At 46.8% G+C, this 16463-nt stretch overlaps 1 protein-coding gene across 5 annotated transcripts in view; it reads left to right on the top strand.

Moving 5' to 3' along the window:
- The first annotated feature begins 5769 nt into the window (after nt 1-5769).
- Kit (KIT proto-oncogene, receptor tyrosine kinase) overlaps nt 5770-16463 on the top strand; it is a 79604-nt gene continuing 68910 nt past the window's right edge. For 3 of the 5 annotated variants that reach the window (XM_028780738.1, XM_028780736.1, XM_028780739.1), the window contains exon 1: nt 5786-5895. In XM_028780738.1, coding sequence (XP_028636571.1) covers nt 5829-5895 — 67 coding nt within the window. In that variant the 5' untranslated portion in view covers nt 5786-5828. Of the gene's footprint in view, nt 5896-16463 lie in introns of all 5 variants that reach the window. The other 2 variants (XM_028780735.1, XM_028780737.1) reach the window with 2 other exon arrangements.

The raw sequence follows: 16463 nt of genomic DNA, 5'->3' as shown, positions 1-16463 counted from the left end.
ATCGTATATGCACGTCTTTAGCTTCACGGATAGATTTTCAGATGACTGTTGACAAAGCAAAGACTATTAAACAACAAAGTCGGAAAGGCTTATACTGGTGGCGGAAGTGGCACGGCAGCATTAAAGGTCTGTTTAGGGAACACTTCCGGTCTGCAAGACAAAACCTCTGGCCTCTTCGGTTGGGCAGGGTTAATGATCTAGCTAAGAGACCAACACACAGGAAGATGGGACCGCCCCTAAGAAAACGAGTTTGCCTTAAGCCATGCTAAAGAGATAAGCGGGCTAATTATCCCTTTTAGTAAGGTAATGTACTTTTCCTTCCCAGAATTCTCTAACTCAGTCTGTACAGGATCACTGATAGGTAGCTTCATAAGTCTGCCAGAAAAGCATCAGGTTTTCTTTTTCTTGTTTCTACCTCAGTCCAAAGAATGCTTTCCCTAACACTTTGGACTTCATGCTCTCTCAGGACCCACTCCCTACCCCGAGGCCATGTGCTGATCGTACCACATTAACCTAACTCAAGCAGCAAAACTTTTTTCTTCCCCTTTCCATTTTTGACAGCTGCCGAGATTTACAGCTGGCCTCTCTGGGGTTGGGGGTGGGGGTGACTGGTTGCGTGGGATAGGAGGAGTGGGGCCGGGGGTTCTTTTAAATTCTAATAAAAGTGTCTTCAAGTTTCCCTTTGAGCCTGTGCTTAAATTCTTTTATCAATATAACTTAGAACCCCAGAAGAGATCCCATTTTCCCTGGTATCATCAGGTGACTACAAGGGGGTTCTCCCAAAGTTTCTGGTAACATGACCCCTTCACTTCGAGGAATCAACCTAAGTAAATACTCAGAGGCAAGCAATCTTCACCAGGATGTTCATGAGCATATGTTTCATGGTGGTTAAAAACACTGAGAAGAATGAAGAAACGAGGACTGGAGAGATAGCTCAGTCATGAGAGATAGCATGGATGGACTGCTCTTCCAGAGACGCAGGGTTCAATTCTCAGCACCCACATAGCAGTTCCCAACAGTCCCATAACTCCGGTTTCAGAGGCTCCGCCACCTTCCTCTGACCTCCTGGTACACTATGCATACGAGCAATGCACAGACATAGAAACAGGCAGAACACCCATGGACATAAAGTAAAATTTATTTTAAAAATACAGAAATATTTAAGTGTTCAGAATTGTGGTATGATCATAGAATTGTACAATGTGCTGCCATTGTAGGTTGTTTCCTAGAGTCCTGAGTGATTTGGAACAATATTTATATTACTTATGAAAAACATGGCTTGAAAATAAACAAGTGTAGTACAATCTTAAATCATACAAAGGGGGAAAACCCTCACCCATGTACAGAGGAAAGTGGTGGGGGGACATTAAAATGAGCTGTTTGATGTTGACAACTTGATTAATTTTCGTTTTCTTCCTTCTGATTGTTGGTATTGCCTAAATCATCTACAATAAATGCCCTTACTTTTAGAATCCAAACTATTAAAAGCAAAAAAGCTGGCCATGGCACATGCCTGTAGTACAAGCACTTGTGAGGCAGAGATAAAAGGGTCAGGAGTTCAAAGCCATCCTCAGCTCCATAGTGAAGTCAACTTAGAAATTTTGGTTGTGTGAGACTATAGTTAAAACAACGACAACAAAAGATTCTCACTATGTAGCCCTGGCTGGCCTATAACTCCTATGTGGACCAGGCTGGTCTCAAACTCACAGATTGGCCTGCCCTGCCTTCAGTGTTCTGGGATTAAAGGTGTGTGCTATCATGCTGGGTTCAAATGTCTTTTAACTATCTGTGAAGCATTGTTTATCTTTCTAGTGAAAAACTTACATTTTTTTTGAACACATATCCTTCTCTATTTTGGATTACAGAATATAGGTGAAATAGAACTCTGACCCCTGCTCCTTTGGGGGATGGTGTATATGAAACACACCTATCCAATCATTGTTTTCTTTTTTTGACACAGAATCTTTCTATCGTCCTAGCTGACCTGAAACTCCCCTCATAAAATAGACTGGACTCGAACTCACAGACATCTGCATGCGTCTGCCTCCCAAGTGCTGCCACCACAGCCAGCTTCAATCCATGTCTTTTTTTTTTTTTTGGTTTTTTTCGAGACAGGGTTTCTCTGTGTAGTCCTGGCTGTTCTGGAACTTACTCTGTAGACCAGGCTGGCCTTGAACTCAGAAATCCACCTGCCTCTGCCTCCCAAGTGCTGGGATCAAAGGCGAGCCCCACCACTGCACGACAATCCATGTCTTCTACTTTGAGCAAGTGACTTAAGACCATCAAGCAAGGCTTAGTCACTAATTTTATAGACGAGGCTGATGGGGCAGAAGAGGTGTGCCTCAGTTGGCAGTAGGAAGTTGTAAGCCTCGGTGCTCCTGTACACATAACTCCAACAGAGCAACACAAGGCAAGTGTCCATGAAGGATGGAGATGGAGGGGAAAACCCATTTACACCCAACACACATGCATACCCGCTACAATCACCACCACCATCCCCATCCAAATCCTGACAGCTTTGAGTTCTCGGATGCAAGAGAAGATGCAATGAAAGCATCCCTGAGCCTCTCAGAGGTAAGCAACAAAAATAAAATAAAATAAAATAAAAAAAAATAAAATAAAATAAAATAAAATGCTATTTCTTTGCTTGCTTGTTTAAGTCAGTTTGCAATATATTCCCACAATTGGCAGTCAACAGCCCCTCACTAAAATAATGACAAAGACAGAAAAATACATAAAACACAATCACGACAGCCTCTAGGGTTATCACAAAATATAGTACAGGACTGACCCATCTGTTCCTTCTGAGAGAGAAAACAGCTCCATCTTTGAAAATGTTCAGTCGGACAGTGCTCATCTATAACTCGGTTCATCCCCGTAGCCCTGCATTAACAGCACCTTGTGCTTGTCTTCTTGCAGTACAAGGCAGGCAGGGGGTCCTATTGAAAATAGCTAACAACCCTAAAAGCACAGGTCCTGGAGGCTCTCTGCTGTGCTCAGCGTTCAACCTGTAATTGCTGGCTCTAAGGAGATGTGAGGTGGGTGTCTCAGGCGTGGGTTGGAACACTGGGGCACTTAGGATGAGCTTAGGGGATAGCTTTTAAAAAGAAATCAGTACAATAAGATTTCAATATTCTACAAGCCATATGGCCTTGCGGAGCGTCCTGGCACAACATGAACTCTGTCCTCAGATGTTATTGCTTCTTATCAGAATGGCTGTTTTCCCCGTTGCATGGTGAATTCTTACAGGCAGGGATATTTGTCTTATTAATTTGTGTATAGGCCTTGGTGCCTACTGGCAAGTCCTGGGCATTCAATAATGTTTGTTGAGTGGTAAATACGGATGACAATTTAGAACTGTGTAATTCCCCACTCGGCTTTTATTTTTCCGAACAGAAATTTCTTGCCTGGAATTAAATTGCAATATGGTTTCTTTTCACCACACTTCTGAAGATGTTATCTTCTCCAGCGTCAGTTGATTGAAGATGAAAATTGTAATTTTTCTCCTCTCAGGCATAATGTTGATATTTTAACTCATAGTGGCTTTTTTTTTTCTTAACACAAGATGGATTTTAGAAGTAAATCAAGATCCCAGAAGTTTAGGATTATTGAGTGGTATTACTTACCTCGGTCAACCCAAGAGTGAAGTGTAGCTCAATGCCTGTCTGCAACTGCATGACCAGAACCATTTACTAGGCTGTTGGGCATGGGCTCTCACCTCAGATCCCAAGGACTGTGAGCATGAAGCCACACGTACTAACAGTGCTTAGCTCCTCCTGCTGCCCTGAAGGTGCTCCAAAGTGTGCTTTGAAGGAAGGGACACATCTAATGGTGTGGTAGGTATACCAAGAGAGGTAGTTGTATACCTGGTTCATTTGATCATTCTCTAGGACTGATAGGTTTTAAATGAATAGTTTTGAAAATGAATTTTCTTAAGCCTGTCAATATCCAAAAGGACAGCTTCAATATTAAATGATGTCAGGAAGCTGGGAAATGATATATTATTCTTGATGATACTCAAAGAGGCCACATATATTTAAATTATTTTTTTCCTGGTGATTATCTCCCTTTTATTTTTCCATACTTAAAAAATATTATATCTATCTATCTATCTATCACATTTTTGGGTGGTGTGTCTGCCCTACTTTACAGTCCTAAGCTCTCTGTAAGGCTGTTTAATCCATTTGTCAGGATGTCAGTGAGACCACTCATGGAGACCACCCAGGGCACTTGCCACAAAGCTAGAAGTCTTGAGCTTGACTCCCAGAACCCATATAGTGAAAAGAAAGAACACACTTTTGAAAGTTGTTCACACACACACACACACACACACACATATACACACACGGTATCTTCAATAAATAAATAATAAATCAATAAACAAAGAGAAATTATAAAGAATATGTAGGGGAAACATGATAACCAGAAAAAAATATTGGAATGAGGCCTCATACTCAAATACTATTAGGTGTGGAATCTTGGGGGCACTTAAGGAACCACAAAAATAAATGTTTATTCTCTCTACTTCATAAAGTTAACTGTAAACCCGGGTAACGAGATACGAAACTATAAAAAGCCTCTACGGAGCAGATTGTTACTGTCCACCTACGGATAGCCACAGTGACTGTAAAATGTTCCTAGGTAGAAGTAGTCTTAAGAGAATTACTTTAGGAGTTGGAGAGATGGGTCAATAGTTAAGAACAAGAAAGTTAAGAGTAGTTGGGCTCTAGGCACCCATAGGTGATCAACAAACGTCTGTAACTCCAGGGATCTGACATCCTTCTTCTGACCTCCCTGGGCACTAGTCACACACGTGGCACACACATATTTATGTAAGTAAAACACTCATACACATTAAAAAAAAACTTTAAGAGGAAATTATTTTACTTTTATCTTCCTCCTAAGGCAGACCGGAGTCTGAGTGAGGTGGAGAAAGAGGCGCGTGGGGTGGAGGGTGGTTGAAGGTGAGTTTAAAATAATAATGACACAAGAGAAAAGGCACCCAAATGTAAATGGGCTTTTAAAACCGCGTTTCAAAGCTAACTACTTCACAGGGACCCTCTCCTTACTCCACTGGCCCAGTTTTCACAAGTCTCAGCAGGAGCTTGGTTGGACGCAGGTCCACGCTGGCCAATAGAAATCAGCTGTATTCTTACAGGTTTCGCAGCAGGTGGAGAAACTGAGCATGAAAAATTACTTAAACGTGGGCTCAGTCTTTCACCGAGGTCAGGGGCGCCACAATCCGTCCTCCTCTACTAACGGGAACGGAAATAAATGTTGGGGACCCAGTTTCCTAATCCTTTCGCCCCGCAATCCGGACTATTAGCAAGCACCTCCACCATTAGCCTAGTAAATTCTCCCCGCTCCGGAGCGTGCTGGAGGGACCAGTGGTTGTCCTTTATTGTCTAGGGAGCACCTGCCAGGTGGCTAGCCCGTGCCTAACGCGCGCGTGGCGCCGGGCTTGACAAAGCGCGGGCAGCACCTGCGTGGCCAGCCAGCCTCCTGGGGCTGAAGGACCACCGATGGAGGAAGAGTGCTGGGAGGAAGAGGATCCAGGGTGGAGGGCCTATGAGGGCTCCAGGTCTTTGAGGGCACAGCGCCCCCGGGATCAACATATTCCAGCCAGAGAGCCCCGGGCACCAGGCAGCGGGAGGGAGCGCGACCCGGGCGGGAGAAGGGAGGGGCGTGGCCACGCGCTGGGAGGAGGGCTGGAGGAGGGGCTGTCGCGAGCCGCTAGTGGCTCTGGGGGCTCGGCTTTGCCGCGCTCAGTGCACTTGGGCGAGAGCTGTAGCAGAGAGAGGAGCTCAGAGTCTAGCGCAGCCACCGCGATGAGAGGCGCTCGCGGCGCCTGGGATCTGCTCTGCGTCCTGTTGGTCCTGCTCCGTGGCCAGACAGGTGGGAAAGAGCGGCCGACAAGAGGATTGCACCCCTTGTGGGCGCAGCCCGGGTCCGGGAGGGGTGCCACCTGGGTGCGTCCAGAGTGGTAGCTGTTGGCTTTTCCCATGCCTGGGTGTTACAGCCACCACGAAGGTGGTAGGCGGCCGCGGGACTCTGGTGGCCCGCCTCGCTCACCTGCGCTGGGAGACCGCAGCCCGGGCGGTGGAGACCCGGGGCCGAGGGTCTTCTGGGAACCGGGGCAGCGGGCTGCAGGCTGCCGGCGAGTTTGGTGATGCTTTTGTGCCGACTGCGCGCGGGTGGCAGTGGCGGGCGGCCTCGGGCTTCGCACCGAGAGCGTCCTCTCTCCGAGAGAGGTGCGGCCACGGCTTTCTTTTTGTTAAAAGTTGCGCGTGGGTGACCGGCGCCCCGGAGGACCAGCCCACGGGGCCCCGGACGCACGCCGGGCAAAGTTGGAGAGCCTTTTCTTGCGGCCGCTGCTTCCCCACCTCGGGCGCTCTTTGTGCACAGTGCTGGGGACTCAACCGCAGCCGCTCTCGTCGTGCGTGGCGCCACCCGTGGAGACGAATCTCGGGCTTGCTTTGCCCCCCACCCCCACCCCGGTTTTTGCTCGGGAAGCACGAGGCGTGAGGCTCTGGGGCGGGACTCCGCGAGCCTGTAGGTTGCGGCTGTGGGGACAACTTGAGTCGGGCGTGTGGCGAACAGCCGCTAGGTTGCAGACTTTTTCCTTGTGTAAATCTCGTGCTAGAGGCTCGCCCCTCTCTGCAGCCGCACGGTGTTCATTGCTGCCACGCGCCGGGGAGCTGCTGTATCCAACGTCGGCCGCCAGCTTCTGGGAAGCAAGGACTGCGTGCGGGGACGCAGCTGCTCTTGCCACCTCGTGCGCGCCGTACCAGGACCGAGTCAGCCCGCCCCGGCTTTGGAAACCTCTGGTTTCCAGTATGTGCGACTTGTAATCGCAGGTGGCCGTTTTTTAGGGGGAAGGGGGGGAAATCCCGAGATCCAGACACCCTCTCCCACGTGATAGCCGTTCTCAGGGCTGCCTAGGGAGGCAATGGGGTGGGGGAGAAGGGGTAAGCTTTCTGCAAATAGCATTTGTTTCTTCAAGCTGTTCCGAAAATCCTGTTACCTCTGCAGGGTAACTTGGGTCTCAAGATCTTCAGGCTCCCGGAGCTCCTCAGCCCTGCCCCTTTTTGCCAGGTGTCGCTGGTGCACTGCCTATGCAGGTTGCCTGGTTTGTCCCTGAAGCCTTGCTCTCTTCCCAGGTCATTTTCAAAACAAAAACCAGAAACCCTTTAAGGTTACCCTGATGCTATAGGGTAGCATTTATTTCATCTGCGCGCTGGCTGGAATAAAGAGTCAGATGGACAGCGTCTCTGTGACCTGTTTTGAGCCCACCCACCGCTAGCTGCGTTTTCTCGATCTCACTCCCTAGATGCTTTTGAAAGGCCTGGAGAGGGCTTTCTTGTGGGGGAAGCCTTGTAGCTGGACCTCTGCGCCAGAGGAGGGGTCACCAGGGGTCACAAATGAGTGTTTAGATTCCTAGGCGTATTTGACCGCTTAACTGAAAATAACCCCAGTGTGCTTTATGTATTCCACCTTGTTCTGTCTTAGACCAAGGTGGAACACCACAGAGATCATAGTTCCCTCGTTAAAAACAGAAACAAGTCAATGGTGTGCATTTTCCCCCCTGATTAGCTGCTCTGGCCAGGAACTTTTTGGCAAAGGGAATTTGAAGGTCTGATTCCTGGCACACGGTGTGTTGTAATTCTCTGCTCTGCTCCTCTTGTTTCAGGCTTCCTTTTCAGCATACTGCCTCCTGGGTTCTGTGCCCTTGGGCGATCATTTAAATTGGGAGTGTGTGTGTGTGTGTGTGTGTGTGGGGGGGGGTTTCAGTTTCCCTGAAGGTACTTGAAGACATTTGCATCATGAAGGATCAGGGGAGTTCAGAATTTCAGAAAGCTGCTTTCAGTCTAAGGGCCATTTGGGGTGTGTGTGTGTGTGTGTGTTACTGTTTTACTCCTGGCTTAGCAGGAAGCAGTTCTGTGTTTTTGTTTATGCTGTAGCCTTTGGAAGGCTAACAAGTGCCTGCTTCTTCCGGGGCAGTCACAGCATTTACAGCCCAACAGGATGGTCCTAGAACAGTGAATCAGACCTTCCCCCTGTTCCTGCAGGTGTGAGCCCCTAGTCATTCACGCACCTGGCATTCTGGCTTGTGATCCTGCTGGAAATAATCTGATAGCTCTGTGACGAGATCCATTCTGGGCTTTCCCCGCCCATCCACACGTTCGTTCTTCTTGTGACGTTATACACACGTATGCCATGCTTTTGCAACACGCTTTCTAGTGTGCCCTAAATATCATATCATATGGATGTGCTTTGTGCAGATGTGGGCTTTGCAAACAGCAAATGTCTGCTAGGCTCCATACTGAGGGCTTTGCCTGCCATTTCGGTAGTCAGGGGACCCAGGAGGTCGGACCACTACAGTGTCTACTCCTCCACTGTTTTCCAACTGGAGAATAAGTCACTTGCCCAAAACAGCCAGTGAAGGAGCTCGAGTTCAGCTCCATATGCCCGACTGCGCACAGTTCACTAGAATCTGTTGTAAAGTAAGACACTTACACAAGTATTTAATGAGCGGTTACTATAAGCCCAGCCCTGTTGGAGGTTCTGGGGACCCAGAACTGCTGATTTGGGTAAGAGGGCTTCATATTACCTGTCTTAGGACATTTTGGTCTTCTCAGTTCGAGTGGGTTAATTTGCCAAGAGGATTTACTGCTGTATAGCTTGGGGAGGGGTGTTTGAGACTATCATATGGGGGTTTTGGTGGGGAGAAAAGAAGATAAGTTATCTCAAAAAATGAAGTTGGAAACCATTCCCAGCCCCTTCAAATAAAAACCGACTACAGCATTATATATTTGTCCCTGATAACTGGCTGATCTCAGTGACTGTTTACTGTGTGATCAAGTACGGTGAAATACAGTGACCCACTCACTGCACTCCCAGAAGAAATTCTCATCGGGAATCTGCCAAGTGTTTTGTGGGCTTCCCTGTCGCTCACTCTGAAGTTGCAGATGCTGTTTTGGTCATGGGGTTTTTGCCACTGTTGTTGACAGTCCTTAGAAGTTACTCTTCGGAGTTTTGAGTCATTTCCTCCAGGATCCTCTAGCTGATTAAAGAAGGGTGTGAGGAAATGAGGCAAGCCAGCCATGGTGTCCAGAGCAATTCTTCACTGGATCTAGGCGGCAAGGCCACAGGCTTGTTTCTCCAGAATGAATTAGGTTCAAGAGTTGGCAGGGCCGGGGGTGTGGAAAGTGCTGTAGTCATGTGTGCTAACTTTTCCAAAATCGGGATTAAAAAGACATTTACAGGGATCCAAGTATGCAAAATTTCATATGCAGCTTCAGCCGCACCCGTCGATATTTTCACAGGGCAAGCAGAGCTTGGCAGGGAGTTGTCGGCGGGAAGGAGACATTGGAGTGGAGGGCTAGCTAATGAACCCAGCAAGGCTCTTGTTGAAAAAGTAAGAGAGACCTGGGAGTGAGACTGGCTCCCTGGCTCAGATTGCTGGCTGTTTGGGGGGCATGGTGTTGTGAGTCATCTTCTGACTTCAGTCTCTGATACAAAGAGTAGTTTGAAGCCAGTAGCCAGCCCGTGGGCATGTGACTGGATGCTTCTAGAAAACTTGGGAGACAGTTCCCACTAAATGGTCCAACCTGATCATTTCTCCACCTGTCCTGTGCTTCGGGTTCCATGTTGGCCGTGGCACATGTTCCCACGCACACCTTGACTGCTAGGTTTCCAGCAGGGCCACAGAATATAACATTTAAGCTCTATTATTATTTAGGGCAGGTGGCACTGGAGTTAAGAGCTTGGTTTCTGGAATTAACATCTGTGAGTTCTAATCCCAGAATGCCACTTACCTGCTGTGTGATCAGGGACCAGATGTTTAACCCTCCTGAGGTTTGCTTTCCACATCTGTAGAAGGGGAAAGGAGTAATGGGGGTTATGGCACAGAGGCTGAGGGTGGATTGCTGGAGGTTCTGTATGAAGTGTGCTTTGTGTGGAGTCCCTCAGAGGAAGTGGGTGGTCACCAGTGTGCATGGATTTTATCTCCCTCTTTCAGCTTTGTCTCTTAGGGAAAAAATGCAACTGGTCTAAAACCAGATTACACTCTGTGTTGTACTCTTTAGATTTTTTTTTGTGTGTGTGTATATTAAGATGAAATTTATGTCTTGAGTGACTAGGTTTTTAAAAAGTCTGCCGGTGGTGATGCATGCTGCTCTCCCTGCTCTGGAGTTGACACTCTCACTCTCTTGACTTTCCATGAAAGGGCACCTGGAGTTTGGGATAAAAGTTTGGGGAGCAGGAATCCAGGTTAAACCCCTCCTCTGGTCCCAGAGGCCCGTTACTCTACATAACCAAACACTGAATTGGAGGGGTTGTCCTGGACTACTTCCCTGGGAGTGTGGGCCCTCGTGAACTTGCCTGCCCTTGGCTGGGTTCCGACCCACAGCAGGCTGGAAACCACTGCTTTAACGGCTCAGCCACTCACTGGACCACGCTTTAAACACAGGCCAGGCTAGCGGACACTGTGGATCAGTTTAACGAAGTTTATCAATCCCCTGCTGGGTCCTCACAGGGACAGCAGATAGGGGCACCGGTGGGAGGGACGCCCGCCCTCAGAGTAAAGCTGGGGGTGCATACGCATGGGGGTGGGTAGATGGGCAGCATTTTTGAAGAGAGGAGCCTTAAGTCTGGTTGGGTGGTATTAGCAGGGACTAGGGAACAGTAGACATCCACACAGGAGATCTTACTTTGAGATAAGCCAGCATGCACCTCACAGAAGGAGAGCAGGACATCAGCAGCTGTGATAGTTGGAAGAATTAAGGGAGACGTGGAGCAAGATGTTCAGATCTCACTTGAGGAACATCCAGTCTCTGGTCTGGTCAGATGGCTGAGGATAAGGAAATGGAGGATAAGAAGGTAGAAATGTGGCCCCAGATTAGATTAGCCTCAAGGAACGGGGAGGGAGGGAGTTTACTTAGTGTTGAGCTTGGTCCAGATTGTGAAGAAGGCCTTGAAGGCCAGGCCAAGGTGGACTTGACTGGGAACAAGGTCACCAGTTGGGGCCACCTGCTTTGCCTTCTGTCCAATTAAGCACAGCATGGAAAAACAGTGCCAGGTCCTGCCCCAAAACGTGGGATATCCTTACTACAGGAGGTCACGATGAAGGGAGAGGTTTTTTTGTTTGTTGTGTGTTTGGTTTTGGTTTTTGTTTTTTAATTACAATGCATTTATCCTAAAATTGACCCCTTTAATATTTTGGAATGCACAGCTCAGGGGCCTAAGTGCATTCACATTGTTATGAAACTAGCCTTATCGCTTCATTATGCCAAACTGAAACTCCTCCCCCACATCCCCTGGCTATTACTGTCACCGGACTGACTGTTCTGTGTGTCTGCTCTAAGTAGATCCCACAATGGCTACCTTCTTGTGGTTGGCTTATTTTAGTACTATAATGTTATCAGGGGGTCTTCTGTGTGTGTAAGGCCAGAATTTCATGTTTGTTTGTATTTTCTGAGACAGGTTTTGCCATGTTGACCAAACCAGCTTCTTCTTTCTCCTAATATTCCTGCCTCTGTCTCTCTAGTTCCAGGAGGACATGCATGCACCACCATACCTGGTCAGGATTCCCTTCTTTTCATGCTGAGTAGTTTTCATTCTATTGAACGTATGTTCTGCATGTTGTTTCTCCATTCTCAGCTGGTGGGCACTCAGATTGCTTCTGCTTTCTGGGAATTGTGAATGATCTTTCAAGGGGACCTTTTGAAGGGCTATTATAAAAGGGGTGTCTCACCTCAGAATGTGAGCCATGTGCTAGTGGGAAACAGCACAGAAGGACAATTCATTTACACTCTTAGTGGTATTAGAGGAAGGGATGGGGAGCCCTGTGGGTTAGGTATATCCTGGAAATGAGAGAGAAAGCCTGAGAGACCCGGGGTTGGGGGGGGGGAGTAAAGACTACATCCAGTTGGCACCACCTGCCAGGCACCTAGAAGGGAAGGAGGACTGGGATTCAGCTGGCGTAGGTTCCTGGGAGTAATGGCGGATGGTGGGGGGTGGGGTGGGGTATTCACTGGACAGGCTGAGAGTGGGAAGAGGCTCTTTGTAGAAAGGATCGTGGTACTGGGCTCTACTGGGCTTGGGTTGCGTTTACCTCAGACTCAATTTCACAGACACAAAGCTCAATATCAATGAAATTCTTTTTCGGGTCAGGTCCATGTAAGAAATAAATGAAACCCCCAAGTCTCAAGCACCAGCTCAGCGCTATCATGAGAGGATTTGGGGATTGTGAGGAACTCTGTGTTAAGTGCGTACCAGTCACATGATAGAGAGATGTCACGAGAGGAACTGTCCAGTGCAGACGCGAATAAAACAGATGTTTTGAGTGTAGACGCAGACACAGCTGATGAGCAGTTTGGGAAGCAAGGTCTTTGAAGGCAACGTAAAGAAATTGGGTTTATTAAACCTTGGGATGATAAGGGGAGGGAGGTTGGTTTAGTGGCTGTCAGTCTTCGAGTATGTATAGTCTCTGAATAGAACGGTACAAGCTGACAGTGGCATACATTGCTTCAGAAGGAAACTGGGATTTTTTTTTTAATTCTTTTAATTGTGGGCTAAAAAAGACTACTATGGTTGGCTAATGGATCTCTGTAGGAGATAGGAGGAAAGCCAAATGTCATTTTGATGTGGTCCCATCCCGCCTAACTCAGTTTGGCTTGGTGTCCCTTTTATGGTCTGCAATCCTTGTTATGTAACTTGGAAAGGGGGAAAATAGCTGGCTGCGTTTGTTTCTTCACTTGGTTGGCTACAGTGTGAAGACTCATAGGTTTCTGGCTCCATGGAAAACAGCCAGTGAGGAAGCCATAGCTTAAAAATAGGTTATTGATCTGTTGGGGTAGGTCATCTAACCACAGAGCAAATTGTGCCCTGTAGTGAATGGAGTGTCAAGATAAGAGAACTGGGGAAGTCTGAGGTCTAGAGAGATCCATCCTCACCTAAGGGTGGTGGTATGTAGTGGGGTCTCGTGTGGGATGGAATCACCCTGCACTGTGGCTAGGCAGAAAGCTCAGCTGAATGCAGGATGCTCAGCTAGGATGCAGGATGCAGGATGCAGGACCACCCTCCTTTTCTGTCGATTGCTTGGGTACATTGCTCATTCTGTGGCTTACGCATGAATCTTCTTCCCATATTCTCATTTCAGAGTCATGGTTCAAAGGCACACAGTAGATCAACCAGGGATCTGGGGTAAAGCGGTAGAAACCTCACGCTTGCTCGCTCGCTCACTAGCTTCTGGTCAGAAACATCGTGTAAGAATGAACGATGATATGTGTAAGGTGAGGTTCCTGGCTCTAGGGACATCCAGGCTGGGCAGACCCACTGGAATGTCATGTGTCAGCAAAGTTTGTTGACAGTTTGGTCATATGCCTTGCAGTTGGGTTAGAAAGACAAGGCTTCACTCCTTGAGAATGGTGGGTTCAGAAGCATTCTGGGAACCTGAAATAAAGCATGAAAAGTGGGCTGCCATTCAGTCAGTGTCTGAACAGCAAAAGTGTTGAGCGAGCCAAGAGGCTCCCATAGAGAGAGGCTTTGAAGGATGAGGTGCAAGGTGACAGGGGCTAATCTTTAGGGCACCTGGGTTTTTCAGAATCCTTCAGAACTTGAAGCAGTTCCCACCATGCCATATGTGATGAGATTTTTTGTAAATGAAATCTGGTCAAGTAATTGCCTATTCAGAGAAATAACTTTTAAAAAATGGAAAAGTATGCATCTCACTCGTGCATGTGATTATGTCTGTGTATGCATCATGCAAATCCAGTTCGGGTTTGAACCGAGTTGTTTTTGAGTCCATGGCTAATTACACCACTCCTCGTTCCTCCCTGCCACCCTCTGCAAGCTACTCCCAGCCATGATTACAGGTGTCTGAACACCTGACAGGGGCAAAGAGATGACTTCCCATTCTTCGCTTATTGACAAGTTAAATCTCTAGTGAAATGAGAAATAGGGTATGCAACAGGTTTTAAAAGCCTTTTTTTTTTTAAAAAAAAATGTGAATTCTTTTGATCTAGCAAAACAAGGGATGAGCAAGACTGTATATAAGGTCTTTGCTGGGGCTGGCACACACAGGTTCTTACCTGATTCCATGGCCACTCACTCCTGTGTTAGAAGGCTTTTAGGTATACTGCTGGAGCCCCTCTCTAAACCAGTATTGGAAAGAATGGTAAGTCACAGGCGGTCCATATATCCAGGAATGAGCTCATTTCTGGGTACATGGACTGGATTTTGTTTGGAGTTCAGGAAACTAGAATTGCCTTTGGACCTGACAAAGATGGGCAGAATACTGTCACCTAAGAGAAGATGTAGGTCCTTGACCCTTGCTTGGGAATAATACCTTATACCCTTGACCTAGTGGGGAAAAAAATCACTAAAAAAAATAAATGAATAAATAAAAATGAGGAGGTCCTCTTGTCTCCTTCGCCTGTGTCTTTAAATTGTGAGGCAGAATATCCAGCTTGCCTCAGGTAACTTGGGGTATTTCAAAGGATTAGGAACTTTCTGAAACTACCTGTAATTTGTGTATAACAGCCTACTCTTAAAGTGGAGAGATTGCTCTGTGCCTGAGAACAAAGGAGAGGTTGGCCACAATGGACTTCGGCAGTGACTGCGTCTCTATTGGGTGGAAGAATTCAAAGAATGGAATCCAGTGCAGATTTAGGGGGTGAAATGTCCTGTGGATATTAGAAGTGTTCATTGGCTGTCATTCTGTAAGGTTAGTGTATGCTTAAAAGGGGGAATAGAATTGTATTTTAAAAGCCTATACTCTCTCAGAGAAACTAGATAGGTATTTTAGAGGTAATTATTAGGTGGTAGAATTATTTTAAATGTGTTTCCACTTCCATCCTAATTGTCACAGTGTAGATACCCTTCATTGTTGTTGGAAAGATTTTCAATTTAATAAATAGGTGATATTTGAGTGACTGGTAGATACCATGTGGACTGTGAGGTTTTTTGTTTTTTTCTGTTTTTTTGTTTTGTTTTTCCACAAGGTCTCACTATATAGCTCAGGCTAGCCTGGTACACATTATGTTGCCCAGGTGGACCTCAGTCCCTTGGTCTTTCTGCTCATCGTTCCAAGTGCTGGGATTATAAGCACATGCTACACGACCAGCTTTGGTTTTCTTAATATGAAGGCATTAGAATCTTGGAGCAAATTCGACCTTGAATGTTTTTGTGATTATTTTCATATAATATGTATGTTTGATGCAGGGAAATAGTAGGTATGCTTTCAGCTGTACCAGAACCAGAAAGCATCACTTTGATAGAAGAGGACCCACCGCCCCAGTTTTTAAAATAAGCTAGCATATGTAGAAAGGGGTTGTGAGTTTCTCCTTCAGATCTGAATGTGTTGCCTAATTTACATTTTCAGCATTTTCAAGGGACATTACTTAAAATTATCATCCAGTTTAGAACCGCTGTCTCCATAAGGGGCTGGGAGAGCGAGTGCCAGTGGGCAAGGAGCATCTCCTGACACAGGAAGTGTTAAGGGACAGCAGCAGTGTCAGCTGCTGACCAGCACGGAGCCTTCTGTTGGGCTGTTCTTAGAACCTATATGAGTAGCTATTACAGTTGGGCGGGGGTATAGCACTGAATATCCTGGTCCTGGGGCTTAAGTTCTAGTGAATTCTTTCCTCTCAAGAGCCCAGAAAAGCAGGAAGGGGAAGAAGAATAAAGAAAGAAATGTGAAGGCCTGTCTTACAAAAATCTGCTGAATTTAGACTTAATGACCAGTGGTGTCTGGTTAGTGAAGGGACAAACAGAGAAAGGACTAAGAGGTCAAACTGGGAGGCCAGGGACAGGAGCTGGGCTTGCAGGGATGGAGTGGTGGTTAGTGGGAATTTTGGGTGATTAGAGGCCACTGCCTTCCTAGGAAGGGCTAACCATTGGTTGTTGACCCAGTGGATTGCCATTTGAGTCTTTGTCATGTATGATAGGGACAAATCAGAATTGAAACACTGGGATATCCCCCACCTTTAGGATTTTAGGGGTATCTTTAGTGTGCCAGGGTGTCTTGTCAGTCTGAAGATTTGGAACCCTTTGTTCTAGAACATACCATAATGTTCTTTCATAGCTGAGGGAGATGTTTCAGATACTCTTTGGATCTATAGGAGGGTGGGGAGGGGGGCTAGTTCTATACCACAATTAAAACATCCTTTCTTCTTTTTTACTGAGAAGCTGGGCATGACCATATTAAAGCCTACAAGACTGTACTTAGGTGAAGTGCAGCTTAGATACTGACAGCCGGTAAGTCCCACTCCTGTTGCCATGTCTGGTCAGGATGAAGTACCAGCAGGGAGATGGCACAGGAGGGAACATGTTGAGGTTTATTTATTTATTTTTTGCATCTTAGCCTTTAGAATGGCCTTTCGAGTATCCAGAATGTGTTAAGCTCTGAGCTCTTCAGTTTTAAAAATGGGATTTACTGAACTGAGAATTGAGACTGGGGA

This window comes from Grammomys surdaster, unplaced genomic scaffold (assembly GCF_004785775.1).
Source record: "Grammomys surdaster isolate TR1022 unplaced genomic scaffold, NIH_TR_1.0 372, whole genome shotgun sequence".
In the NCBI taxonomy this organism is placed as follows: Eukaryota; Metazoa; Chordata; class Mammalia; order Rodentia; family Muridae; genus Grammomys; species Grammomys surdaster.
This window is presented reverse-complemented; position numbering and strand designations above follow the sequence as displayed.